This window comes from Aythya ferina (genome assembly GCF_964211825.1).
Source record: "Aythya ferina genome assembly, chromosome: 2".
NCBI classification, from domain to species: Eukaryota; Metazoa; Chordata; class Aves; order Anseriformes; family Anatidae; genus Aythya; species Aythya ferina.
The window spans coordinates 66,873,781-66,900,252 of NC_140297.1; the positions used below are offsets into that span (position 1 = coordinate 66,873,781).

General features: G+C 42.2%; 2 protein-coding genes across 3 annotated transcripts; one reads left to right on the forward strand and one right to left on the reverse strand.

Annotated features, from left to right (window-relative positions):
- Nucleotides 1–2,680: 2,680 nt before the first annotated feature.
- LOC311432958 (uncharacterized protein) lies at nucleotides 2,681–14,539 on the reverse strand. Of its 2 annotated transcripts, XM_084511616.1 has the most exons (4): nucleotides 14,402–14,539; nucleotides 8,421–8,566; nucleotides 5,210–5,378; nucleotides 2,681–3,559 (listed from the first exon to the last, which is right to left on the reverse strand). In XM_084511616.1, the coding sequence occupies exons 2-4, from the start codon at nucleotides 8,490–8,492 to the stop codon at nucleotides 3,381–3,383; spliced, it is 420 nt and encodes a 139-aa protein (XP_084367742.1). In that variant the 5' UTR covers nucleotides 8,493–8,566; nucleotides 14,402–14,539; the 3' UTR covers nucleotides 2,681–3,380. The 2 variants fall into 2 exon arrangements, with proteins under 2 accessions (XP_084367742.1, XP_084367741.1); XM_084511615.1 differs by lacking the exon at nucleotides 14,402–14,539 and having other exon boundaries at nucleotides 8,421–8,819.
- A 4,881-nt stretch (nucleotides 14,540–19,420) lies between these two features.
- EIF1B (eukaryotic translation initiation factor 1B) lies at nucleotides 19,421–25,828 on the forward strand. The gene is made up of 4 exons (XM_084511619.1): nucleotides 19,421–19,600; nucleotides 21,331–21,494; nucleotides 22,181–22,282; nucleotides 22,879–25,828. The coding sequence occupies exons 1-4, from the start codon at nucleotides 19,570–19,572 to the stop codon at nucleotides 22,921–22,923; spliced, it is 342 nt and encodes a 113-aa protein (XP_084367745.1). The 5' UTR covers nucleotides 19,421–19,569; the 3' UTR covers nucleotides 22,924–25,828.
- The last annotated feature ends 644 nt before the right edge of the window (nucleotides 25,829–26,472 follow it).

Genomic DNA, 26,472 nt, shown 5'->3' on the forward strand with positions numbered 1-26,472 from the left:
AAGTTCCTGTCAGCACTAAGGAGTCTTGGGCCAGAGAACAACTCCCTTCTGTGAGATGTTTTATCTTTTGCTGGTACTAGATAGGGGGCTCTGAGATTGCACCTGGCTGACTTCATGGCTTTTTTTTTTTTTTTTTAATTGCTGTTAAAGCATACAGAGAGCTCAAGACAGGAAACACTGGAAAAAAAAAATGAGACTGGTCTCAGTTTGTTCCAAATTTTCAGTCCACTCAGAAGACAGTAATCTGATTTTCAGAGCTGGCAATGAGCTTTCTCAAGAGCAGCGGGTACCAGGAGAGGAGAAGAGCTGCTTCTTTCCCCAGGTTCGCAGCTAGCAGAGCACCCACGTTACTTGCCAACAGGCAGGAACATGGTCCCCTGGGACCCTGGGACATGACATGCTAGTGCTTGGGCAAGTATGAGCAAAACTCGGCAAATCTCCTGACTACACTGGGGCTTGGGGGTCAGGTGGGGTTGGTAAAGGATAGCAGGATGGTATGGTTGGGAAAACAGTTCCAGTTACAAATCCGTCACCTATATTTGAAGCCAAGTTTGTCAGTATGCTGATGTCCAGCTGTATGTAAGGAACTGTCAGAAAATATACAGCCATCTTCTCACCTAGAAGACACAAGTCTCACTCTATCTCTTTGATGAATTTCCATCTGCCGAAGGTCTGACTCGATATGTTCTGGGTGAAATTATGCCTTCTCTTACTCTCACACAATACTACTTCTCTGGAACTGGTTTGCACAGATGTGAGGGCAGAATTTGGCCCGCTCTGTTTAATATATAAATATATATATATATATATAAGATAGATTTTATTTATTTATACAATCCAGTAAAGGAGATTAAACAGAGTAGGATGCTTAGGAATTTTCTTTTATTCAGTCTCCTCCTCCTCCCTTGACTGTTCTTGTGTATGTACACAATACATTCCCAGGTTCTGGTTTATGCAGGTATGCGTGTTATGAAATGTCATTAATGGTGGTTGGTCTACATATTCATCTAATAATAATAACTAATGTTGTGTATGTAATATCAATGCAGAAATTACTAATTTTAATAGAATAACTCTTTGGCTTTTGTTCTGTTAGTGTGATTTAAATAAGCCAACAAAGTTTGGAATAGGTTGTTTTCCTTAAGAGGCATGAAAAGCAACTATTATCATGTTACAATGTTAAAATATTCAGTCTTCTTTGACAGAAAAATGTGTACTGTGTAGGCATTGCAAAAAGAAAACAGAAAAAAGAAAAAAAATCCTACCTGCTATAAGGCATTTGAATTTTTACAAACATTTATTGTGCCAAATATGTGCAAAGATATAATTTACTGTTTAAAAAATCATAAAAACATATAGCACACAAAGAATTATTTTGTCATCAAGTGATTTCAATCTTTAGTGTTAATATTTATATTTAGATTAATTTTTATAAATGAAAATATTTTAATGGGTAAAATGAAGACTATATGATCTATTTGATTAAGTCTGAGTGAATATTAAGTTTGCCTTGTTGTTGTTATCAGCATACTCACCAAGAATTATTGTTAAGAAAATTATAAAAGAGTAAAAGCAATTTATGAAAAGAATGCCTTTTTCAAGGACTTAATTCATAAAGAAAACACAGACGTTCTCCTCTGTGGTGTGGATTTATGTGCCCTTTTGGTCAAGAAACATGCTGACTATGCTGCTGCACACAGCTCTTCAGGTAGTGCCACATCACAAACCACCCATTCTCTGTTAAACATGGGAGATGGGCAACTCCAGAGGCACCTGGTTCAGTTGAGAGGAGGAATATGCATTAACACACTTGGTTCAGGTTGTTTTTGACTGGGTTGGGGCAAGAGGGATCCTGCTAAGAATATTTGATGGTGTCTTCTCCAAACCGTCATGCCTGTGGGGTGAAATACAATCTCAAGCAAGCAGAAATTCTGTAACTCACTGGGATTGCTACCAAAGGATAAACTGAGCAACAGCCCTGCCAATAATCTTAGTCTGGTATTTTCAGAGCCTCATAAGACAAGTGATAATGTATATATTTTTATCAGCTTAATTTCTACGCCATGAGGGTGTTCATTTAAACTAATGTTTTTTAAGTAAGTAACACTTTGGGTAAGCAGATATATTGTATTATAAATAGTAATAACTACCTTATTATATAAAAATCCACTCCTTGTTGACAGACCACTCACAAACAGAAAAAAAAAGGGGTTGAATTATCTGTTATAATTAATTCAACCACTAGCAAATTTTAGTAGTAGTTGTAGCAAAGCACAACTAGAAATGCAAGTTCATTCTAATTTGCATTATGATTCATGGCCTGGATTTAACCATCATTCATTAGCTAAATTGTAAGCTATCTTTTTGGATATAAGCCATAGATTAAACTGCATTTGAATATTCTTGCTGGTAGTAGTAATCAATCAAGACTAAACATATTGCAAATAACACTTCTTATAAAATGAGTATAACAAAGTTAATTACTGTGGCAAATACGACAGTTAAGCCACAACCCAAGGCTTATTGATGTGGACTAATGTGGTAGTTTGTACATTGCTTGTGATCCTCAACGAGTGGCTTCAGCTTGATCAGATAGTGTACTTAAAAACAGCAACGTTGTTTTAAAGGGCATCAGATAGTTTAGGCCCTTAACCATTTTGGATAATGATACACAATTACATGCAGTAAGCACAAAATGACTCTGAAGAGTTTAATTAGCCAATTTTTTTCCTCATTTTCTGACATTCAGCAGGGCGAAAATACTTATCTCTGACAGAAGCTCCTTTTTATTCATTAACGTATCTCTCCAGAAGCATGGGAAGAATCATAAAAGGCCAATGGGTTGCTTAGGGCTGCATTCCTGGAAGTGGATGTTAACAATCTCTATAACATCTACATACAGAGCACCAGCTTTTCATGCCATTAATGAAGGTACATTAAAAATTAGTGAGAGTCTTTTTTCTTTCTTCCAACTATTGTTTTTTATTTTTACATACCAATAGCCATTGACTGTGAAATGTGACAGGAAGGTTTCATGATATGTTTAACGCTGCAGAGTTTAAATCCCAACACAGAAGCTGTTTGTTTTTTGGTTAAACCTAATGTTACAGTGCTTAGCATCATTACAGCTCAGGAAAGGGACTGGTGAGGATGTAAGAGGGAAGAAGCCCTTTTAAAAGCTATGTTTGCATTCAGTGCTAGTGTCAACACATTGTCTTTTACCTGCACCCCAAATGTGTTTCTTTTTGAAGGAATTTGCACAAGAAGCAGAAAGAGGAAAAGCATGGGATTGCTAGACAAAAGCAGAACTAGAGGTCTGATGTGCAGGGGAGGGGCAATTCAGAGAGCAGAAGTTAGGCCACCACCTCAAGACACGGACATCACCAGTCACTGTCCTCTGCATCCAACACTTTTTGTTCCCACAAGGTGTTCAAGATGAAATCCAGGTGCCTGTTCATGGGCCTCAAGCTGCCACGGCTGCTTCTCAGCTGCCTCTTCCCAAACCGACCGATGGGGCGAACACCACGACCCACATACCAAAAAGGATCAATCTGGGGACCTGGAATTCAAAGCACTGGGGTGAAGCATCTACTACTGTATGTAAAGGCAGCACTTCCTGAACACCTCAAGGGTGTTAAACAGTTTATTAGTAGCCCAGGAGAAAAGCCAAGGGGAAAGGCTGCAGCCAGACACAACTTTCTGGTGCCTGTGAGGGTCACTTGCCAAATGTTGAACCTCAAGAAAGAGCATTCAGATGCAAAAATAATTTTCATCTGTCTGGTCTGCATGACCTGCAATTCTGGAAGAGGTTACAAAGCAGCCTACATCCAGGAACACCAGAGCAGTTCCCTGGTCTGCCACTTTTAAACTGTCCCCTCTAAGGTGCCCAAAATCCTGAAGGTCCTACTTTGCAGCATCCATTTCTGCTCTATGTACCATCTCTAAAGACTAACAACTCCATTGGATTGCAAGGAGGGTTCCTGTGCTAGAGGTACACATACAAACCTAATTCTCCTTCAATTGTTTTCATGGATGACTTTTTTTCCTTTTAATGCATACGAAATATACTCATACTTGGTTTATTTTACAGCCTGGTGTAATTCTACAGCAGGTGTGGAAAGGGTATAGCTGTATTAGAAGACTAAGATATAGTGGCAGGAAAAATATGCAAAGGTGAAGCTTCCCCAAGGAAAGCCAAATCATTCCAAAGCCAATGGGATGTCAGGAATAGGAAATAGATCTCAATTTAAGTGCATCATACAGTATCCAAGTCACACGAAAGTCTCAAGCAAGGCAGCAGTATTTTCACCTGGGCATATCCCTGCTTTAACACGGAAAACAAAACAAAACAAAAAATCCACTTCAGTTGTAAATTTCTCCATACACCCTGTAAATGTTTCAGCACAGTGTTTAACATCCCACTGCCCACCAAAACCTAAGCCATTTCATATTTTTCACTCAAGTACCTAAACCAAGGCTCCCCACATCTCTAATTGTCTTTGGAAGGGGAAAGATGTGCCACTGAGAACCCACGTGCCTTACTCCCCACACCCAACTCTCTCCCACTCCATGTTCAATCATCACCCATTGCTCCTTGGAGGGAAGGTGAGATATCATGATCCAGATTCTCTCAAAAATACTTTGTATTGTGTGTTAACATTTCCTTAGGACATACAAAATTATCCTCCATCTGGGCAAGTGCCATTCTTCACAGTATATCTCAATGAGTACTTGTATTTTGACTTTCAGACAACTTGTAATTCCAGACAGACATGAAGATCCCTGTAAAGCAATTTAAGCTAATGGCACATGCTGCTTTGTTACTTCTTAGAAGTAGCCATGACCTGCCACAGATCTGCAGAACATAGCTGAAAATTAGATGCTTAAATAGTCTTAAATAGTCTTAAATGTGTACTGCTTTGCATTTTCTTTGTCAGTCTTTTGTAAATTGGTGTCTCCTACGGTATTTATAAAAAATTGCAGTATTTTCCTTGGCAAATTAAGTGTCATGAGGTGGAGATTAAGTTAATGTAAATTGAAGAACAGGATTCCACACCACCCTTTATCCATCCATCATCATGGAAACACCCATGTGGATTTGCTGCTGATCTTTGCCTGACAGTGTGACCCTGATCCCTTGATGCAACAGAGGCCACGAGGTCATCATATAGGGGTCCATCACATTACGTCAGGTGAGACTCATACTTACTTCTGTTGTCTATCTGATGTTTAAATGGCCTGCTGTGTCCTGAAGCAAAGCTGAGAGATACCAAGAGCACCAGCATGTAGACAGTGACCAACTTTAAGTGCTTTGGTGACCACTGGGTGCGTGGTGTCCACGAGATCAGATGCCACATGGTGGAGTGGTGGTAGGAAGGCTGTGAAGAGAAAAATGGGCATAGGGAACACAAATGAGTTAAAGCCCTCAAGGTGAAGGAAGGTGTTAATTGTAACAGTGTGTTCCTATCAGAGCCATTTCATGACTTAAGTCCTCTGAAACCCAGACACTGGGAATGTCCTGGGTATTTCTGTTTAAAGGCAAAGACCGTACAGTGAAACATCTATTGAGGTAAGTTTTGCAACTTGAGCTTTTCCCCCATCATCCATAAAAACCTACGGCACAGCTTTACATGACACTTGAATCCTGGCCCTAAGGTTGCTGTTTGCTGACTTTCTGTGTGCCCCTCTGTACAGCCATGGGCATTGGCCATCAGAGTGTGTTTTAGCCATTATCTCTATCATCCTTTCCACAGTTGGAAATACATTTAACATTTGCAATTTACACAATCTCTTTAAAACTAAGTGCATTAGAAAGAAAGATTTACTGAAAATGAATGTTTCTCTCCTGTCAGCTCATCCTTTCACAGACAGCATGCAAAAGTATGATTTCCCGTTATGATTTCCACTGTTAGATGTCCCAGTCCTGTTAATGCATCCAGATACAACCAGATGAGAAATCCCCAAGAGAGGACTGTGTCTAGTCAAGCAAACAGCATCCAGGAAGTAAAGGATCCTGGGCTCTGGTTATCACCACATCCTGTCTATGTGACATTTTGGGCAAGCTACATCCCAGCTGTAATGCTAGGAGTCTACCTTGTAATGTAGAAAATCTGGCCATATTTTACAGTCTGGAGCCTCTGCATACAGAAGTCAGTAGAAGCCCTGCTTGCTTAAGTATTAGCTTAAGAGTAGATATACAGGCAAAGAGCTACAGGAAGTACTTTTGACTATACCCACACAGAAGCTGCACCCTGTGTAAGAGCGGGATTTTTCCCCCGTTGTTGCCTGACCATTGTAATGCTAAAATTTTAGCTCTCTTTCAGTGTGGGCATAGCAGGAATGAGAATCTTTCGATGGAAGATGCTCCCAAGAACACAGCAATAGCAACTAAAGAGCACATGAAAAATCTGTCTATATCTTTCATTAAAATGCAGTCTAAAAGCTCTTTAAGCCCTAGTATTCAGTGAAGGTGGGTTTTTTTTTGGTTGGTTGATTGGTTGTGTTGGTTTTTTTTCCTTCCCCACACTGGCAGTTACTTAGTAGGCAGCTAGGTGGAAAGTGATTTCAACTAGTAATTTTAACTGAACTGTAAATTATTTTTTTTTTTATTTAATATCTCAAAGCAATCGGTACTAAATGGTCTTAGCGTGTAAAACCACATGGGATGCATTCTGGCTTCAGTTTCAGTTTTCTCTTTTTGCTCCATGTTTAGCAATGCTTTAAACTCAGTGAGACAAAATTAAGATTTTTGAGGAATTTCACCTGTGTCCTTAGATGGCTGTAGACAGGATTTCCAGATTACTTGCTGTATGGTTTTGTCTAGCTTTTCTGGGAACTGAGTGATTGAATGGAAGACCTGATGTTGAGCTCACTGGTAATAAAAGACAAAAATTTCCTAAGCAATGCTGTGTCTCAGTCTCCGTCAGGGGGTCCTGTGCCTAAATCAGTCATTCAGGCCACTTACTAGAGTGCTGTTGTTTATCAAACTTTTTGTTCAGCTCCTTGACCTGGCTGGGGTTTCAGTGAAGCACATAGTGCTCACTGCTCTTCACTAAGTAACGTGTCATGCCATAATCAGGGGACTCGGTACCTCTTATCCTCCCTATTTTTCCTCTTCCTAATTGTTCTACCCCTGCTTGTATGGGGAGAAACATAGGCACAGATGCTGCCACAAACTTGACCCCAAATGATGCTGAGCATCTCCAACTCCAGCTCCACCCTGTCAGTAGGCATGAAGGAGAAGTACAAAACTCTGGTTACCTGTTCACAGGCCTTTGCATTGCCCCTGAGAAGCAACAGGGCTGGGAGATGGTCTCTGATCTCCTCAGATCCAGACCTGCCTGAGCCCACAGCTCACCAGCTTTCTTCTAAAGGGAAAATTGGAAAACTAAGACCTTGTGTAGTCTTTTTGCCTGTTCTCCCTTTCCAACCATTAAATAATCACCAAAAAAAGTTTTAAAAATTTACCAGTTTCAACAAAACTTGACACAATGAAAAGGTTAAGGAACAATTTTGTTCATGGAGTGCAGCATGAAGTTAGCACCACTGCCAACTCAGTCAGCTTGCTGGTTCTGGTTGGTCCCTGTTCAGAAAGAGCCTTTAAACTTTGGCTGAGCAATAACTGTGACAGCAGTCCAGTAACTTCAATCAACATCAGAGAAAGTTACAGCTTGTTTAAGTAACCAGCAAAGTTACAGTGAAACAACTCATTTGTATTTCCAGCTAAGCCATTAAGGAAGTCATTGCATCTAGGTCCTGTTTGTCAGCTCTGACCATGCTATTCCCAGCTGAAGATATCAAAGAAATGTTGCTTTCCAGCAGCCTTGGAGTACAGCAAGTATCTCCAGCACCTCTGGCCCTGTCAGCATCATAACTTGCTGTGGATATGCCCCACACAGGCAGTGGGAGGCAGCCTGGCCCTCCCTCTGAGCACACTGGCTCAAAGCACGCTGAACTTGAGTTGTACTACAGGTCCATCTGGTCTAAACCTACAGTGGATATCCTCAGAAGACAAGGTGCTATTAACTCTGTAAACCCTAAAATAGCATCTTACTCAAGACCAGCAACTGTGTTACACTTTTCCTGTGCAAAGCCAACTGGTCTTCAGGTTTGAAAGCAGTGTTGGAAACCTCCACAAGAGCTCAAACCTAGGGTGACTCCAGGCCTGGGATCAGGCTCACATCACCACTGTGCTGCAGGCTCCAGCCTGTGCTCTCCCTGCAGAGGCACAAAATTGCCCACAGGTTTCCTCGGCACTGCCTCCTTCACTGCCAAAACTGGGGAAAAGTGCATGGGACTGAGCACAGAGCACAGCTATGTACATTAATGTAGAGAAGCAAAAGCAAAAAATAAAAATTAAAACAAGGAAATCCAGCAGGAAAGAGCTAGGACAAGTGCCAAAGCAGCTAGCTGTCACTCACCTGTTTGCACCAAGGCAGTTCCTCAGGTAGCCGCTGCTCTGAGCAGAAGCAGGGTGGCTGCTGGGGGCTCATGGCTTTTATAGTGCAGAGAAGTGGGCTTGAAGGCGGGGGGAGTCAAGAGGTGGGCCAGGAGGACGTCAGCAGTGCTAGTGAGAAAAAATTAAATTCACAAAGGGAGGGGAAGAGAAGTGAGGCTCCCTTAGAAAGCTATTGATCAGGGCAGGGAGCAAGAGCTGAGGGCGGCACCACAGGGAGGCGGGGGCCTGGAAGGACACCTCGCTGAGGCCCCCCAGCACACCAAGATGAGAGCGGAGGGCAGGGGGCCACAGGCAGGCTGGGGCAGTGCTGGCTGCCACACTCAGCACAGGGCAGAACCTGTCTCCCTGCCCATGCTTCTCTGGCTGCTGTCCCACCTCCCCTTTTTGTGTGAGTCCTCAGCTCTCATCCTGACCCGCAGCTGGGGCCAGCTCACCCCTGTGCACATGTGAGGCCCTTCAGCAACAAAGCACCCAAGCAACTGATCCACCCAAGCAACTGATCAAACACCATCAGGCTCAGCTTTGTGTCCAAGCACATGCTTACAAGAGTTGTGGCAAAGTTTCAACGGCATGAGGCTAATATCGCAAGCCATACTGCATTTCTACTCTTAGTTCTCGCTGTTACAGATCCCGCAGCTTTAACAGCTATGACTGTATTTACTGTGAGGTTTTGTAGAAGAGCAGCATTCACCCTGGCAGGTATTTCACTCCTCTGTTGCAACTCTGTGGAGAGGCTAAAATGTGAACGGCCATGGGGCTGTCTGGAGACCGCGGGCTCTGTTGCAGATTCAGGGTCATGCTCAGCTCCTAATGAGAATGAACACCTGAAGAAACAGTTTGTAAAGCTGTGCTTAAAAGACTTGGCCCTGAGACATGACTCAGTCCATAAACTGAGACCAAGTAGGAGATGCTGCAATGCCAACAGAACAAAGTGGGAGTTCAATAGCAGATCTGTCATTTAGTTTTCCTACAAAGACACCTCCAGCTGAGGAAACCTCAAAGTATAAATGACACTTTTTAACTGCAACCACCTCCCAAAAGAAATGAGTGATTTTTTATTTTTTATTCATTTGTGGGGCAAGGAGAATGTAATCTGTGAGCTACTTGTACAAGGAAGCATGACTGAAATTCTGTTTTGCCCTGATCTTACTCAGTATCAAGGCATCAAGGTGACCCCACCACCACCATCCAGGGGAGGGGGTGATCACTAATATAGGAGTTAAAATAAATTTCTCCCTTACGTGTAGTAGTTTTCTCTACAGCCCTGTGTATGAATACACACAGTAAAGAAGCTTAAGAAATACTCTTTTCTCCAAATTCTACTTAGTAACAGCTAAAAGAAGTGTCTCCCTTATCCAAGTTTTCAAGAGTTTACTCAGACTACTTAGGATCACAATAGCAACATATGAAGAGCACTTCAAGTCCATGACAGCACAAGAGGTCTTTCTACAGCTAACACAATCAATATACATTCTTTCTTCAGCAACCTCCTTTTAGCATGTTCCCTTTGAACCTTGCAAACACTCGCTACTTAAAAAAATCAATCTGCATCCAAGAACCAGTCCATAGCCATGCCTCCATTGTGCTAATTTTGTGTGCATGCATGGAGGGGCTATATTCTTAAGTAAAAACCTTCATTGTTTTGCATCGTAGCTCTTTTCCCTTATGACTCTACATGTTTATTTGGACCAGAAAATGTAGGTATCCTTTCTTGATCTCTCGTGGGCAATTGCTGGAGTGAGTTTTTTCTCTTCAGGATGTGTAGCATCTGTTCTTGTTTTGCTAAGTGATTATATCATCTTAAAACAGAAGTAAAAGGCAAACTCATCCCTTTTACTCTTTCTAGTCTTGCTACCATTGTGACATGAGACTTTCAATAGCACTAATAATCTTTACTGATTGATGCCTACATGACCATGTAAAATAAAATCTTCATGTAAATAAGATATGCTTATTGGTAAATGATGCCTGAAAAATAATATGCCATACAAAGAAAAATCATTATTAGAAGAGCCAGCATTTAAAATGCTCTAATATGCCCAGCTGCTTTCACTCAGGCCCAAGGTTCATCTGCTGCAGTATCTGGCTTTTGATGGTGGCCCACAGAGAACATCTAGGGAAGACTCTGCAAACAAGGCAGTATATTTTGATGTTCCCCACAAGAACACGCTCCCAGGCCACAGAGATTTGTGATTCAGAGACTTCCTAAACCTAATATGTTTTTGTAGCAGGTAGCCCTTAATGGATTACTTTATCTTTCAGAGTTGCCTCTTGAAGCCATGTTAATTCTCAGTATCCACATCATGTGCCAGGGATTTCACAGCTCTCTCCCTGCTACAAGAAGGATCAAATCCATGCATCTATTCTGGATGCACCGCTTGCCAGTTTCAAGCATTTATTTTTCATTTTTGCTTTTGGTCATTCTGCCTTCATGAAAGGTTACTGTATGTTCTGGGCAACGAAGATCCACTGTCCCCAGCTATGAGACAGTCTATTTAAATGAGATTCATCAGGCATTTCTCTTACCAAAGTACTATTTTACTCCGTCTTCATTGACTGTAAGTTGTCATCTCTTTCCAGCAGGCCACAACCAAACTATCTTAGTGCTATGTATGGCACTGAGAAGCTTCAAATAAATCATCCTGACTTCTCAGAGTCTTTTCAGGAAGTTGTGTTCTTATTTTATTTAGATATGCTGTTCATAGCAAGACGTATGCTTTGGCTCAGGAAAGCAAGACAGCACAGAAATGCAAAAGACATTCATAATTAGGAGGAACTGGGAAAGAATGATCAAGGGAAAGGAGGTGATGAAAGCATGAACTGGGAAGATCATCTAGAGGACAGTGAAGGGGCATGCAGTGAAGGGGCAGAGTTGTTACTACCTCCTTCTTTCTTCTGTGTTTACTGAGAAGTTGGGCACATGCACACAAACTAAACGTGAAAACCACCACAGCAAAGGTATTTAATGCAGTTGGATAAAGAAACACAAACTTTTTTTTTTTCAGCCCACCACTCTCATTGTTTCACATACCAGCACGAGAATAGTTCAAAAATACCACAATGTTGAACTTCTACATGAATCTGCCCAGCCTTCATACTGAGGTAGAAAATTACTTCTGTGTTTGGAATGAAGTGATAAAATATGGCCATTCTGATCTTGCTTATATTTGAATGAGAGGGAGAGATTTGAGACTTGTGCTGTCTGGAGCTGGGAATTCTTACCTGACTAACCAGGAAATATTTTATCAGTGATTGCACTAATTGAGTTTGGAGGATTCATGGAAAGTTGTATTCAGTCTATTCTGAAAACCATGTCAAGTCAAACAACAAGGAGTGACCATTAATTATGTCTGGATTTACACTGAAGTTCTTCTCTTCTAACATTATTCAGGATTAGAGAAAAGCCAAGACTGGCTTTATTTTGGAGCAATTTTTTTCTTTGAGAAACAGGACCATCTACTGGTTAAGACAGAAATTAGCCTTTTGCTCATCACAGAGCAAGAAATGAACCTCCACTAGGTTCATACAAAAGCATGTGTATCTCAAGATCATATAAGCCAGCTCTCTAACAAGTTGGAGTGCATATCCAAGTGTTTACCACCACCACAGTGCCAGCTTTGCACAGTTCTCCCAGCTATCACAGGCTTACTGGAACAACTGTCAGCAGCTGGGCAGCTCAGGCATGGGCTACAGATCAGGGCATCGATCAAGCTCCCTAAGCCCTTCCTTAGCACACTGTGGAGGCTTTGTATCAGTTTTAGAGTGCAGATGGAAAAATTCAAGCCAGATTTGGCATGGTTACAGCCACTTTCAAAACCACATTGCTGACAGTGTAGATAGAGGGAAGATTTCTTCTGAAACTTTTTCTATTCTTCCTCTCTGCTAGAAGCATTACACAACCTTCAGCATAGCACTTAGATATGCATGACTGACAAATGTGGCTGGCTATAGTAGGTAGACCCATGTAGCAGGAGCAAGGAAGAGTACAGTTCAAGAAATAAAGGATGGAAGTAATTTGGCCTGTCTTGAGGGATCCAGCACTGTATTCCAGCATTTGGTCATTATTTTCAGATTATCAACATTAGGCCAGAACAGGCATACTTCTGGTACTGGAGTAGAGCTGAATTTATGTATAAAGTAGTTGCATTGATGGAATACAGGATAAGTGCTGCTATCTGCTATTTGCACATTCCATGCACAATTGCTTTGTCAGGCAACTTAAACTGATGTTTGAACACTGCATACTTCAAGCAATAATTGTCTGGGTTTTCAGGCTGTAGCAAAAGGACAGTCAGCACAGGGTCTGCTATGGCCTGGTAAGGCAGAACACAGGACCATGTCCAGGGGATCTGCCTACATGAGCAATCCCTGGTTAAATTAACAGACCTTTTGGCTTTGTAAAGGCTCCTAAGGAATAAAAAAATCAGTATTAGGGTGCTGCACATGAAAGTGTATATATATATATATGTGTGCACATATATACACAAACAAACAAAAACCCGAGTGTTGTTCATTCCACTTATTACAGAGATGATTGAAGGGAGCTTAAGGTAAGGGCATCCTTATGTGTACACATGCCATGACAGATATCATTCAGAATCGTACTTAAAGCAAGGCTTTAGCCCTTACCACTTGGTTTACTTCTTTCCTGACACATAGCTCTTGTGCTATTTCAGGCTCAAATTTCCAACACAACAATTCTCTGGAAGAATTATATTTCTCCCAACTGTCTGGGTTACTTGTTACTCCTGAAGGGCAGCTGAAGTACTTCTGGGGGTACTCAGTAAAGGTGGGGTTTTGAATTACCATGGCATTGTGTGCAAAAGTGTACTTGATGGCTCCATTGTGTCGTATTTTTCACCTGCATGCCAGTGAGCCCCTGGATTTCATCCTTGCAGCTGATCCAGTCATAAATAACCTTCAGTGATTCACATACCATTTGACAGATGAACTGCAATACTGTCAAAGGAAAGCTCTAATTGCTATTAATAACCACGTCTTGCAACCATTACACTCAAATAGCTTGAAGCCATGATCAGGATAATTAGAAAAGATGTTCTTCTTTTTCTGCAGAATAGTTACCAAGTTCTATATTAGTCATGGAATAGCAAGAGTATTGGTCCAAGACCATTGCTTAAGCACTGATATCAAATAGATATTAGTGAACGGGATTAACTCCAGTCTTGTATCTAGAAAAATTAGCTGCAATCTGAAGTTTAACCCTAAGCAACAATGCCTCCACAGCCAGATGCAGCTGGAAGCCTTCACTACCAAGATTTTCACAGCCACAGCAGTGGCTGCTCAAGGCCATGGAGAGGACTCAGTGAAGGCAAGGGACCTCAGGACAGCTGCCAAGGGGGCAAAAGCAGGACAAGCAGCACATCTCCAGCAGGATGTCACCTGTCTCTACCCACAGTGACCAAAACCTGGTGCAAGGTGGTGGCAAAGACAATGTTTGTGTCAGATCTAAGTGATGGATATGACATAGAGACCTGCAGCTCCCTCTAAGGAAGGCAGCTGAGAGAGAGCTCTTTGCATTGGCACAACCTTGCAGAGACCGCACACCAAAGCACATGGATGCTAAGGCTGGCTGCCAAGGGAACAATAAGAATGCCTGACATGGCCCTTGTTTTAATTGTCACCCACTGCATGCCAAGATGCAATCAGGATTTGTTTCCGTTCCCTCTGTAGCTGTCAAGGTTTGCACTTAAGAACTGGTCTGATTTTGTCAGGACAACGAAGTCACACCTTCTTGGCTTATAAAGCAGCTTTTTTGTTTCCCAGACACCAAATCTCTCATTTGTAAACTGTACAATAAATCTCACAGATGCACCATGAGCCCATGGGCCTGGGTTAACCCTACTAAGAACTACAAGTACAAAACTATTTAAAATGTATAAAGGTTCAAAGTACAAGGACTTCTGCAGTGAGCAAAGAACTCACCTAAGCCTGCACACTTAGGCTTTCGTTTTGTGTCTGAAGATCCACTGTCCTCTCATCCATAGCCTGTCCCAGCCTCCGTCCTCTTTGGTTGTCCCAGCAGAACTGCTGCAGTATTATGCAAGTGAAGTGGAGTTCACGTTCTAAACTTTGAGTTTGTTTTTATAACCCCAATCAGTTTGCTGATCTATTTCATCATGATGCCTTACAGAGACGGTGGTAGTTGTCCAGACAAGGTAAAGAAACTATGGGCTGGAAGAAAAACGGAAAAAAAGGAAAAAAAGGAAGAGCAAAACAGGATGCCTGCTTTGCTGCTGGGAAGAAGTTTCATCATGTTATGTTTCAACATGTTATGATGAAAAAGTTTTCATCATGTATGAAGTGGTAATTCATGTCGAGAAGATGGTTGATATTAATAAAGAAGGGGGAGATTTGGGAGCGTGGCCAGAGTTGCTTGACAACTTAACATTGCTTTTACATACTAAACCCGAGTATGCCTATATATACGTACAATCAGGAAAGGTAACAAACAATCCTTTAAGTTACATGACTTAACAGTCTCCAATTTCCATTCCAATTCTTGATTACAAAAAACAGTCTCCATTTTCCAATCCTTTTGAACAATACGTCTTGCTTTAAGTTGTCAAGCAACTCAGTCTTCAGGCCTTATGTATCCCGTTCTTCCCGGATCGAAGAAAAGCATATCCATCTCCTTTTCAAGGCCAATAGGGCCTAGGACAAAAGGCACGTCCAGGTCACCAGGGGGCAGAACAGCAAAGGCCTTCGATGGCTGTAGCAGCAGAGGGGCCCATGGCATAGCAGTCGGATCAGTAAAGGAGCCCGCAGCTCCCTCACTGTCTGGTAAACCACACGTTTCTGACTGTGGTCCCACATGGCTCTTTAAGGCCTCAGAGATTGCTTGCCAGGTGCCGAGCAATCCCACTGCAACCTTGTCGTTTTTAGTTGCAGAGTCCCACACCTTGACCTCAATTTGGTCCCATATTTCAGGATCATAAACTGTCCAATTGTTAATAAGGAGAATAATGTGTAAGGTTACCAGGACAGTCTTAGTTTCTAAGGACGTATGATTCCCCATAATGCGCAACTGCTTACCAGCGAGGGACAGTTGTGTGCACAGGTCCGCTTCTCTCAGCTCGAGCTTCTTCCCAGCTCCAGTACGCCTATTTCCAGCGACTTTCTGTACAAGCTTTTCTGAGCAGTTTGCTGATTTTGGCCGAACCTATCTTCATGAGGCAATCAATGTGCCTGTTCCCGTCCTGGTCTCCATTCTGCCAGCCTGTTTCTCTTCACTCCTTTTTCCTGCTTCTTTATTGATGACGTGACTTCATCATGTTGCCTTTTTTTTTTATCTTGAGGGCAGGCTCCCCTCTTATACCCTTTTCCCCCGGCAGTCCTTTTCAAAAACAACTTTTCATTGGTCAAACAACTTTGCATATAACAACAGCAAACACCCAAAAACTTCCATGCCTTAAGGCCTGGAGAACAAGAAACCCAAGACTGCATGGAGTCTCCTGAATCACCCTTCTTTGTTCCCTCTAAACTCTTTTACATTCCTGATGGCCTCATCGTTAAGAGTCTGATGTTCTCATCAACCACAGGGTTTTCCGACCCCCATGGACATGCTCCCAAATCTCCCCCTTCTTTCTTAATATCAACCATCTTCTCGACACGAATTACCACTCCATATATAACAGGTGTCTTGAGCTTGGTCAATCTGCCCAGAAGGTCTCTCTGTGACTAGTTTGGCATCCTCAATCCACATACACTGTTCAAATTTGTAGCACACCTCTGTGACTGAAGCAGGCACCACAAGCCTTGTAATTAGCATCTCCCCATCCTCCCATTGCTGTCCCCATAATGCCCTTTGCAGCCACCTGGGTAAGACTTAGACAACCCTTCTCTGCAAGCCATATTGCAGTGAAAGGCTTCACTGATGGCAGCACAAGGTAGGTAGAGGGTTTGATCCGTGACAAATCATCCTGCTTCCCCCAGGGGAAAGAGGAAAACCTCCCTACAAAATGCAGGGAGGGAGGGAGAGATGGAGGGAGGGAGGAAGGGAGAAATATCCTGGCAGACATGCCAATGGAACTAGGTTATTGTACATCTGCAAAGCCATTAATCACCTCCTGAAGACTAGCAAGCTTTGTAATGCAAGCAATTTTTTTCAAGGCAGAGGTTTAAATGCAAGCTTTTACCACTGCAGTCCCAACAAGGGAAGAAGCACGTGAGGAGACACTGGTGCTTTGTGTGGTGCTGACTGTCTCCCCCAACACACCCCTGGCATTGAACATATCACAGAATCACAGAATCACAGAATTTCTAGGTTGGAAGAGACCTCAAGATCATCAAGTCCAACCTCGGACCTAACGCTAACAGTCCCCACTAAACCATATCCCTAAGCTCTACATCTAAACGTCTTTTAAAGACTTCCAGGGATGGTGACTCCACCACTTCCCTGGGCAGCCTGTTCCAATGTCTAACAACCCTTTTGGTAAAGAAGTTTTTCCTAAGATCTAACCTAAAACTCCCCTGGCGCAACTTAAGCCCATTCCCCCTCATCCTGTCACCAGGCACGTGGGAAAACAGACCAACCCCCACCTCTCTACAGCCTCCTTTAAGGTACCTGTAGAGAGCAATAAGGTCGCCCCTGAGCCTCCTTTTCTCCAGGCTAAACAAGCCCAGCTCCCTCAGCCGCTCCTCGTAGCACTTGTTCTCCAGGCCCCTCACCAGCTTTGTCGCCCTTCTCTGGACCCGCTCAAGCACCTCGATGTCCTCCTTGTAGCGAGGGGCCCAAAACAGAACACAGTACTCGAGGTGCGGCCTCACCAGAGCCGAGTACAGGGGGACGATCACCTCCCTAGCCCTGCTGGTCACACTGTTTCTTATGCAAGCCAGGATGCTGTTGGCTTTCTTGGCCACCTGAGCATACTGCTGGCTCATATTCAGCTGACTATCAACCATCACTCCCAGGTCCTTCTCTGCCTGGCAGCTCTCCGACCACTCATCTCCCAGCCTGTAGCTCTGCTTGGGGTTATTGCATCGCAGGTGCAGGACCCGGCACTTGGGCTTGTTAAACTTCATGCAGTTGGCCTCAGCCCATCGGTGCAGCCTATCCAGATCGTCCTGCAGAGCCTTCCTACCCTCAAGCAGATCAACACACGCACCTAGCTTGGTGTCATCTGCAAACTTACTGAGGGTGCACTCAATGCCCTCGTCCAGATCATCGATGAAAATATTAAAGAGGACCGGCCCCAGCACCGAGCCCTGGGGAACGCCACTAGTGACCGGCCTCCAACTGGACTTGACTCCATTTACCACGACTCTTTGGGCCTGGCTATCCAGCCAGTTTTTAACCCAACGAAGCGTGCGGCACTCCAAGCCAAGAGCAGCCAGTTTCTTGAGGAGAATGCTGTGGGAGACGGTGTCAAAAGCCTTGCTGAAGTCAAGGTAGACCACATCCACAGCCTTTCCCTCATCCACTAAGCGCGTCACTTTGTCATAGAAGGAGATCAGGTTCATCAAGCAGGACCTGCCTTTCATAAACCCATGCTGACTGGGCCTGATCGCCTGCTTGCCCTGCAAGTGCTGTGTGATGACTCTCAAGAGGATCTGCTCCATGAGCTTCCCTGGCACTGAGGTCAAACTGACAGGCCTGTAGTTTCCCGGGTCTGCCCTCCGGCCCTTCTTGTAGATGGGCGTCACGTTTGCTAGCCGCCAGTCAACTGGGACCTCCCCCGATAGCCAGGACTGCTGATAAATGATGGATAGTGGCTTGGCCAGCTCCTCTGCCAGTTCTCTCGGTACCCTTGGGTGGATCCCATCCGGCCCCATCGACTTGTGCACATCCAAGTGCCGTACCAGGTCACCAACCAGTTCTTCGTGGATAGTGAGGGCCACATCCTGCTCCCCATCCCCTTCCACCAGCTCAGGGTACTGGGTATCCAGAGAACAACCGGTATTGCTGCTAAAGACTGAGGCAAAGAAGGCATTAAGCACCTCCGCCTTTTCCTCATCTCTCGTCACCAAGTTTCCCCCCGCATCCAGTAAAGGATGGAGATTCTCCTTAGTCCTCCTTTTTGTGTTGACATATTTATAAAAATGTTTTTTGTTATCTTTAACAGCAGTAGCCAGATTGAGCTCCAGATGAGCTTTGGCCTTTCTAATTTTGTCCCTGCACAGCCTCGCAACAGCCTTATAGTCCTCCTGAGTGTCCCACCCTCTTTTCCAAAGATCGTAAACCCTCTTTTTTCTCCTACGCTTAAGCCACAACTCTCTGTTGAGCCAGGCTGTTCTTCTTCCCCGCCAGCTCGTCTTTGGGCACGTGGGGACAGACCGTTCCTGTGCCATTAAGATTTCCCTCTTGAAGAGCGCCCAGCCTTCCTGGACTCCTCTGCCCTTCAGAACCGCCTCCCAAGGGACTCTGCCAACCAGTGGCCTGAGCAGCTCAAAGTCAGCCCTCCGGAAGTCTAATACAGCGGTTTTACTGGTCCCCTTCCTGGCCTTGCCAAGAATAGAGAACTCCACCATTTCGTGGTCACTGTGCCCAAGACAGCTCCCGACAATCACATCCTCCACCAGTCCACATCTTTTTGTCCAGGAAGATATACCTGAAGAAGAGGTTTTATTCCCAAATTGTCTGAATGGGGAGTGGTAAGGTGAAAGAAAAAACACCCCGATTCGAGGACAGCTTGGAAGGTCAGCCCAGCTTGGAAACACAGAAACAGCAGCACCCAAACCAGAGGCAACCCGACAGCAAAGGGAACCCCATGGGGGCACCCCAAAAGTTAGCCTCAATAATGAGAAGCTTCTGTGACCAGGGGCTTATACTGTGGGGAAGTGAGTGTCCAGGCAAGTTATTTCCAGGTGCCCGTGGTCTCAGGAGGAGACGCGGCGGCTGCTGCCCCTTGACCATGCTGTGGGGCGGTGTGCTATGGGCAGGCGGCTCTCACCACTCCTCTCCTCCTAGCTCTCGCATTTAGTCCTCCCCCCCCTTCGCCTCCCTCACAGATGCGTTACCCCTCCCTTTCCTCTCGCTGCTCCTCCCCTCCTCGCTCCTCACCTCCGGCGGCGCTGCGGAGCTGGAGCCGTGACGGGAACGGAGTCAGCCGCGGCCTTTTCCACGGTGCGCCAGCCTCCCGCCGCAGAATCGCATGTCCTCTATCCAGAACCTCCAGTCCTTCGGTAAGGGGAGCCTACGCCGCCCCGCTCCTGTTCCCCGGCCCGTCGCTTGCCTGGGTGTGTGGGAGCACCCCGAGCAGGACTCGCTGATGGCTGCAGCCCCCAAGGTCTTAACGTCTAGGTGGGCAGAGGGAGGCCGGGTATGGTGTCAGGGAAGGGGATTTTCTGCTTACTGCCTCCGCTCCAATTAAAAAAGCGCCTTGCTTTACTGCAAGACTGCCTTTTCCTTGCTAATGCCCCAAAACCTGATATGCCCTACCTATGATACTATTTGCACAGATTGAGCTGTATGGGTGGTAGGTTATTTCTCTTGTATTAGTATGGAAGTTTACCTTACTGGGCTGTGGTTCTCCAACTTCCTCATCTATAGATAACAAAAGCAAGCAAAAAAATACTTTGTAAGATAATGTTGTCAAGCTTTTAGTGTTTTAACTCTGTCTTTGTGCACATAGGAGACATATTAGGAGGTTATGTAAATCATCATTTGGGAGATAGCCCACAGGATTTCTTTTAAGTTATCCAGTGTAAACACCTACAGTGTTGGCTCATCTCCAACCTAAGCTTAGACTCTGCCAAGCCACCTTTGTGTCAAGGCTCCCTTTTTCTTCTACCTTTTCTTTGAAATATTAATTCCGTTCCTTTTTTTGCTGAAGTTGTATTCTTTTGGTATGTTTGTTTTAAGTGGATGGCAAAACTTGATTGGTGTTTTTAGATTTGTGTTTTGGATGGAAGTTTAGGAAGTCATAACTTGCACAAATGTTGAACCTATGTTTCCTGTAATGAGGCTCTTCAATATGGTTCTGACTAGTATCCAAAAGTTATTGGGTATGTTAATACCAAGTTAAACAAAACAAAAATCCAACAACTTAAAGCAGTTCTTTCTTCAAGGTTTATTTGGAGGACCTACAGATTAGGAAACTTCTAGGTAGAATAGCGTCAGTATTAAATAAGCTTTTGCGGAGAACAAGAAGCATAACCTGGAAACCTTTCTTTTTCAATGCCTTCGAGTTTTAAATGTTAGGTATATTTAAGCTTGGAAGCATTTGAGAACAGACCTTTCTGTAGTTGAAGTATAAGTGAACTGTGTTACACTTATGGCCTAAAACTACTGACTGACTGAACAGTGCTGGTTTAGAAACAGCTGTAGTCATCTATTAATGTCTGTTGCTGTGTTTTGTTTAGGTTATGAGTTTAAGCTGGTAGTGTGGTAGCTGTCAAGAGTGTAAGATTCCTGAACTTGATTCCTGAACTGAGTGTGTTTGCAAGAGCTCTTTTATTTTTCTAAACCAATTATCTGATAAAAGATATGACCTCTCCCTGCAAACTGTATTTTACTTAAAAGTATATGGCTGTCTAAAACATTATGTGCACTTAACGTTCTTTAAAAACCATTTTTCAGGTGTAGAGCTTCATGATTCATGGCTTACAAGAAATAGTGCAGTCAATCAATACTGTAGCTGGCAATTGTCCATATTCAGGAAGGTATTAAAGAAGTTAGATGCATGAGAGCACTGTGGTGAGTTAGTAGGCTAGGTAAGGGATAATACAGATGTAGAAGAAAGTAGAATGTATTTTAAAATGGGAGAAAATGGCAAAGTTACCCCCTAAAGACCAACCTTTGGGAGGTGAGGAACTTGAACTTGTCTGATAGTTTTTGAGCTTGAGTTTATCTTGCATGGGAATTAAAAAAAATAAATAAATAAAATTAAAAAAAAAACTTTTTCTTTTTGCAGACCCCTTTGCTGATGCAACAAAGGGTGACGACTTACTCCCAGCAGGGACTGAGGATTACATTCATATAAGGATCCAACAGCGAAACGGAAGAAAGACACTGACAACTGTTCAGGGAATTGCAGATGACTATGACAAGAAGAAACTTGTGAAAGCCTTCAAAAAGGTGAAGTTCTTGATTTGATTTTAAGAATAAAGGTACTATATAAAGGAGAATGATAGTTATTAATGCTAAATAACAGAACAGTTGTTTTATCTCATTCTTGCCAGTGCACATCACTTCCATATTCAGCTTAATCCCTTTCTCTGTCTTTCTCAAAACTCCTCTTGGTGTCCAGTGACATTGCTTCATGCTAAAACGCTAAAGATTTCTATCCTATAAAGAATTAAGTAAAAAATATTCTGGGCGTTGATGTGAGGTATAAGATCAGTTCAAAGTAGAACTATTTTTGCATTCCTGCTTCTTTCATTGTTGGGTTACTGCTGAAGTAGAGATCATTCTTGTAGTAGTATGAAAATATTTTAAAGTAATGCAGAGTTGAAAGACTGTATCTTAAGCCTTTGTTTTTCATTCTTGTAATGAGCATTGGCTAGTTCCTCCTTCATGGTGGCTAATCCCATCTTTACTTGAATTTACCATCAGCAGCTTGGTTAGTCTCTGTAAGCATTACCAAACATACTCCATTTACTCTCAAAACTAGTGTAGACCAGATCATGCCTTTGCCTTGCTTGACATCAGTATTTAGCAAGCAGCTTCTGTGACAAGATTCAGAAAAAGAAAAGCAGAAAAGACTTTCTAAGCAAAATCATAATGTACATTCAGTGTCTTAAAACATGAATGTCTCTTTCTAGAAATTTGCTTGTAATGGTACTGTGATTGAACATCCTGAATACGGTGAAGTTATCCAGCTTCAAGGTGACCAGAGGAAGAACATTTGCCAATTCCTTTTGGAGGTGAGAGAGTAAAGATAATCATTTTGCAATATTCTGAACCTGTGTGGAAGCAATGGTGTAACAGCTGACAAAAGATGTTAATTAAGCAGATGTCCACTCTTCCTTTATGCTTGCAGCCAAAAAGTAAATTGACACTTGAATCACTTATTGGAGGTTTACTCTCATCCTACAAGAATCAAAGTGCCTTAGAGTGCATTTACCGCACTACAACATACAACTTGTTTTCTCGAAGTACAATTCAGGTTCTTTATTTGTAAAATGAAGTGTTTGCAAACAGTAATTTTGAGACTGAAACTACTACAGAGGAAAGAGGCAATCGCCACTCGCTTACTGGTGTAAACCATGGTGGAGAGTTTCTAAACTGCCAAAGAGTAATTGCTAGGACTACAGAACAAATGCAGTATCTAAGAAAATTTTATTTTTTGAATAGTAAATTCTTCTGTGTGACCCAGAAATGTTTTGGAAACAGAACGCTGCTTTCTTGAGGATATACTGTATTTCAATTTCTTTGATCAAAGTACAAGATTGTGGTAATTTGATATCACAACACTATAAACATGTAAGCTTTACTGAAATATGTTGCTTTTTTCCTTTAGATTGGCATTGTCAAGGAAGAACAACTGAAAGTTCATGGTTTCTAAAATACCTGTACTCCTGTGAAGAATCCTGCAATATTTGGTCTTACCTAGCGTGGCTTTTCTGTGAAAAATGAATCTTTGCAGTGAATGGACTTCCCTGTTACCTGAATGTTTAAAGTCTGGTTCAGATTTGTATGACTGTGTGAAATGTGTGGTATGTAGACTAGAAACACATAAGAAAACTTCAGTAAGGTGGTAATGAAGACAATTGTGAACTTCAGCACATTTCCAATGGAAATGTTTTAGTGATGATTGTTCAGTTTTACTCTTCATCTGACTTACCTGCGTGGGTTGTCTTAAAATAGTATGTATTGCTTAAAAAATATAAGTTTATTCATATATTTTCTGGAATATCTTGAAATGCTTGAGCTTAAGGTTTAAACTAGTATAGTAGCCTTGCTACAGAATGTCTAAAACTGATTTGTGGCAAGTACATCTCACTGCTTATTGAATAAATTGGCAAATCTATGTGATGAAGTATAAGCTAATTAGTAGACTAGCTTGATGCGATCATATGCTGTAGCGGTAGGACTAGAGCTTTAAGTCTCTTGTGTAGGCATATCTAGGTAGCAGTGTAGTAAGACATTGTTTGCTGAGTAACTGAGTCTTCTTTCCAAAACTTACTACAGTGACTGTGTAGTAGTAGTGTTAAGTATAATAGGACTAACATAAGCTGAAATACTTACAGCTGCTGTTACTGAGAGCATGTTAAACATCTAGGTCTTAGATGCTACTGCCAAAAGATTTGAAGGAAGTACATAGAATTTTATATCTCTTCTGCTAGTGAGTGAAGGAGAAGAATCTTGAATTGGCTTCTGCAATGACTGAGCATTTAATGTTGGCAAGTACAATACTTTAATTAGCTGGTAGTGTTAGTTGCAGAAGTAAAGGAGGGAACAGGCTCTACACTAAAGTTTTTTCCAAGTTTGAAAAGCCTTACTGTGATTAATGGTTAACATGGAGATTTATTGCTGTGGGGTTTGGGTGTTATTACAGAAAGATGATTTGGGCTACTTTTCTAGCAAGTAATTAATTTGGTGTTATTTGAAGTTATAATACTTTTTAAACCAAGCTCCTCATCTAATTTTAGTTAGCTGTCAGTGTTTGGTATTCTGCTTGCAAGATAAGACTCTTAACAGAATGAAATGATTTTACCTGGTCAAACATGAGGCTCCTTTCTTCATTGTGAGGTAGACATGGAACTTTTCTCTGAAACAGCTGAAACAACACTGAGCTGGCAAACCGTAATAGTGGGGAGTTGGTTTTTTTTTTTTTTAATTAAAAAAAAAAAAAAGCCTTGTAGTGTCATGTATTCCTTGTAAAGGAAGAAAGATTTCTTTACTACTGAAACTTATTAGCAGCTTATTCAGGAAAAATGTGACTACCTAAATAGTCAGGAAATGTGCAAAACATTAGTTTTTACTGCCTGTATCCATACTCTTTCAAGTTCAGAGACTTGCCTTTCTAGACAAATGCTAAATTTTAACTCATTTTAATTCATTTAGATTAATTTAGATATGAAATTTTATGTCGCTAACAACAATTAGGGAACCATTATAGAGCATTCATATGACAACTTTGTACTCTTGTCTAGGTAATTATACTTGTAAGAATCCAGTGTCCAGTCACTCCACAATCTTTTCCTGGTGTTACAGTTTGTACTGTTCCAGAAGTGGGGTGTTTGAGAAAACAGTAAACTCTTAAGGTATAATGTACTCAGGATGAGGAAGGAAAGCAAAACAAAATGTCAGCACACACAACTGAAATCCAAAGAATAAGTCTTATGCTAGTCTAACACATTAGTAGAATAAAGTCATTTTACCACAGGTTTGCCTAGTCCTGATTCATGAGTGTTAAAATGATTAATCCTTTGGGGATACATAGCACTTAATGATCTCCACTTTATAAAATACCAGAAAGACACTTAAAGCTTGTTCTCCTGCCCAATAGGAAAAAAAAAAAAAAGCACTAGTCTGCTATTTCAGTGTTACTACATGAATACTTCTACTGGGTTTTTGAGCTGGAGATTAACGAATTATTAACGAGTCTCACATGTTACCAAGTCAGTCTTCATTTCAGATGATGTTCCATTAACTTTTACTGCTGAAGCTTGAGTCATTTCTCTGTACTCATTCTACTTGAAATAAGAAAAAAAAAAAAAACTAACTTCATTTGAAAGTCCTTTCTGATAGGAGGAATCTTGAGTTGATAGGGAGCTTGATTTTTGTGCTGTAGTAGTAGGGTTTTGTGTTTTGACTTTGAAGGTCAAAATTGAGAGAACAAGCAGTACATTTTGAGTTTAAATAGATGGGATTTGTGGCAGTGAACAAAACCTCATCTTTTAGAGGGGGAAAGAGAAACTTGTATGTTTTTAAAATAAGAATAGTGTCTTGAGATTGGGCTCAAGGTTAGCTATAAATCTCTGCATTTTACAGAGAAAAAGCCTCTACAGTTTCATATTCTATTGTGTAATACTAAAAATTCTTTCTCAGAGCTCAGCCTATTTGAAATACAGGCTGATGTTTCAAGAATGCTGAAAAACATGGGACTTCAGAAAAGAATTAATGCAACATGTGTTTCCACGGTGAAGGCGGTTTTCAAACTTTTCACATATTTCAAAATAAGTTAGAAAATAGTGTGTCACCCATAATATTTGAGACAGGAAAAGGGAGCTAGTAATGTGGTAAGGATTGAAAGTGTGCAAGCTTGGATGACAAATGGTTGTTTCTTTTTGTTGGCATATGTACTCCAGATCTCCAGCACTGCCTGAGTGATATTTAGGCTTAATCACCAGCTCTGGTTGTGTGAATGGACTGTTGTTTCAAATTCATAGCCTTGATTTACATAGGTATGTTAGGCTTTTGCAGCTGGCTTTCAGCTAATAAACTGGAGTAAGCTGTTGCATCAATTTGAATTGTCTTTTTAGAGCCTATTTAATGCAGCTGTGAGCAATGAGACAATTGCTTCTCAAACTGGCAGCAGTCAGTACTTGTAGAAGATGAGATGTGGTGACTTAAGTATGTAAACTTTCTACTTGTGTAAATTATCAGAGACTTGACCTTCACCTGCGGTCTGCCAAATTGTACATGTTCTTTGAACAGCCTAAACAAAAAGCATTTTATTCTGGAGAACTCCTGGGGGCAGGGGCTGGGGGGAGGTGGGGGAGAAGACTGAAAAAACTCATTAGGACTTAAGTTTGTCTTAAATCACAGAATTTTCTAGGTTGGAAGAGACCTCAAGATCATCAAGTCCAACCTCTGACCTAACACTAGCAGTCCCCACTAAACCAAATCTCTAAGCTCTACATCTAAATGTCTTTTAAAGACTTCCAGGGATGGTGACTCCACCACTTCCCTGGGCAGCCTGTTCCAATGTCTAACAACCCTTTTGGTAAAGAAGTTCTTCCTAAGACCCAACCTAAAACTCCCCTGGCGCAACTTAAGCCCGTTCCCCCTCATCCTGTCACCAGGCACGTGGGAGAACAGACCAACCCCCACCTCTCTAACCTCTCTACAGCCTCCTTTAAGGTACCTGTAGAGAGCAATAAGGTCG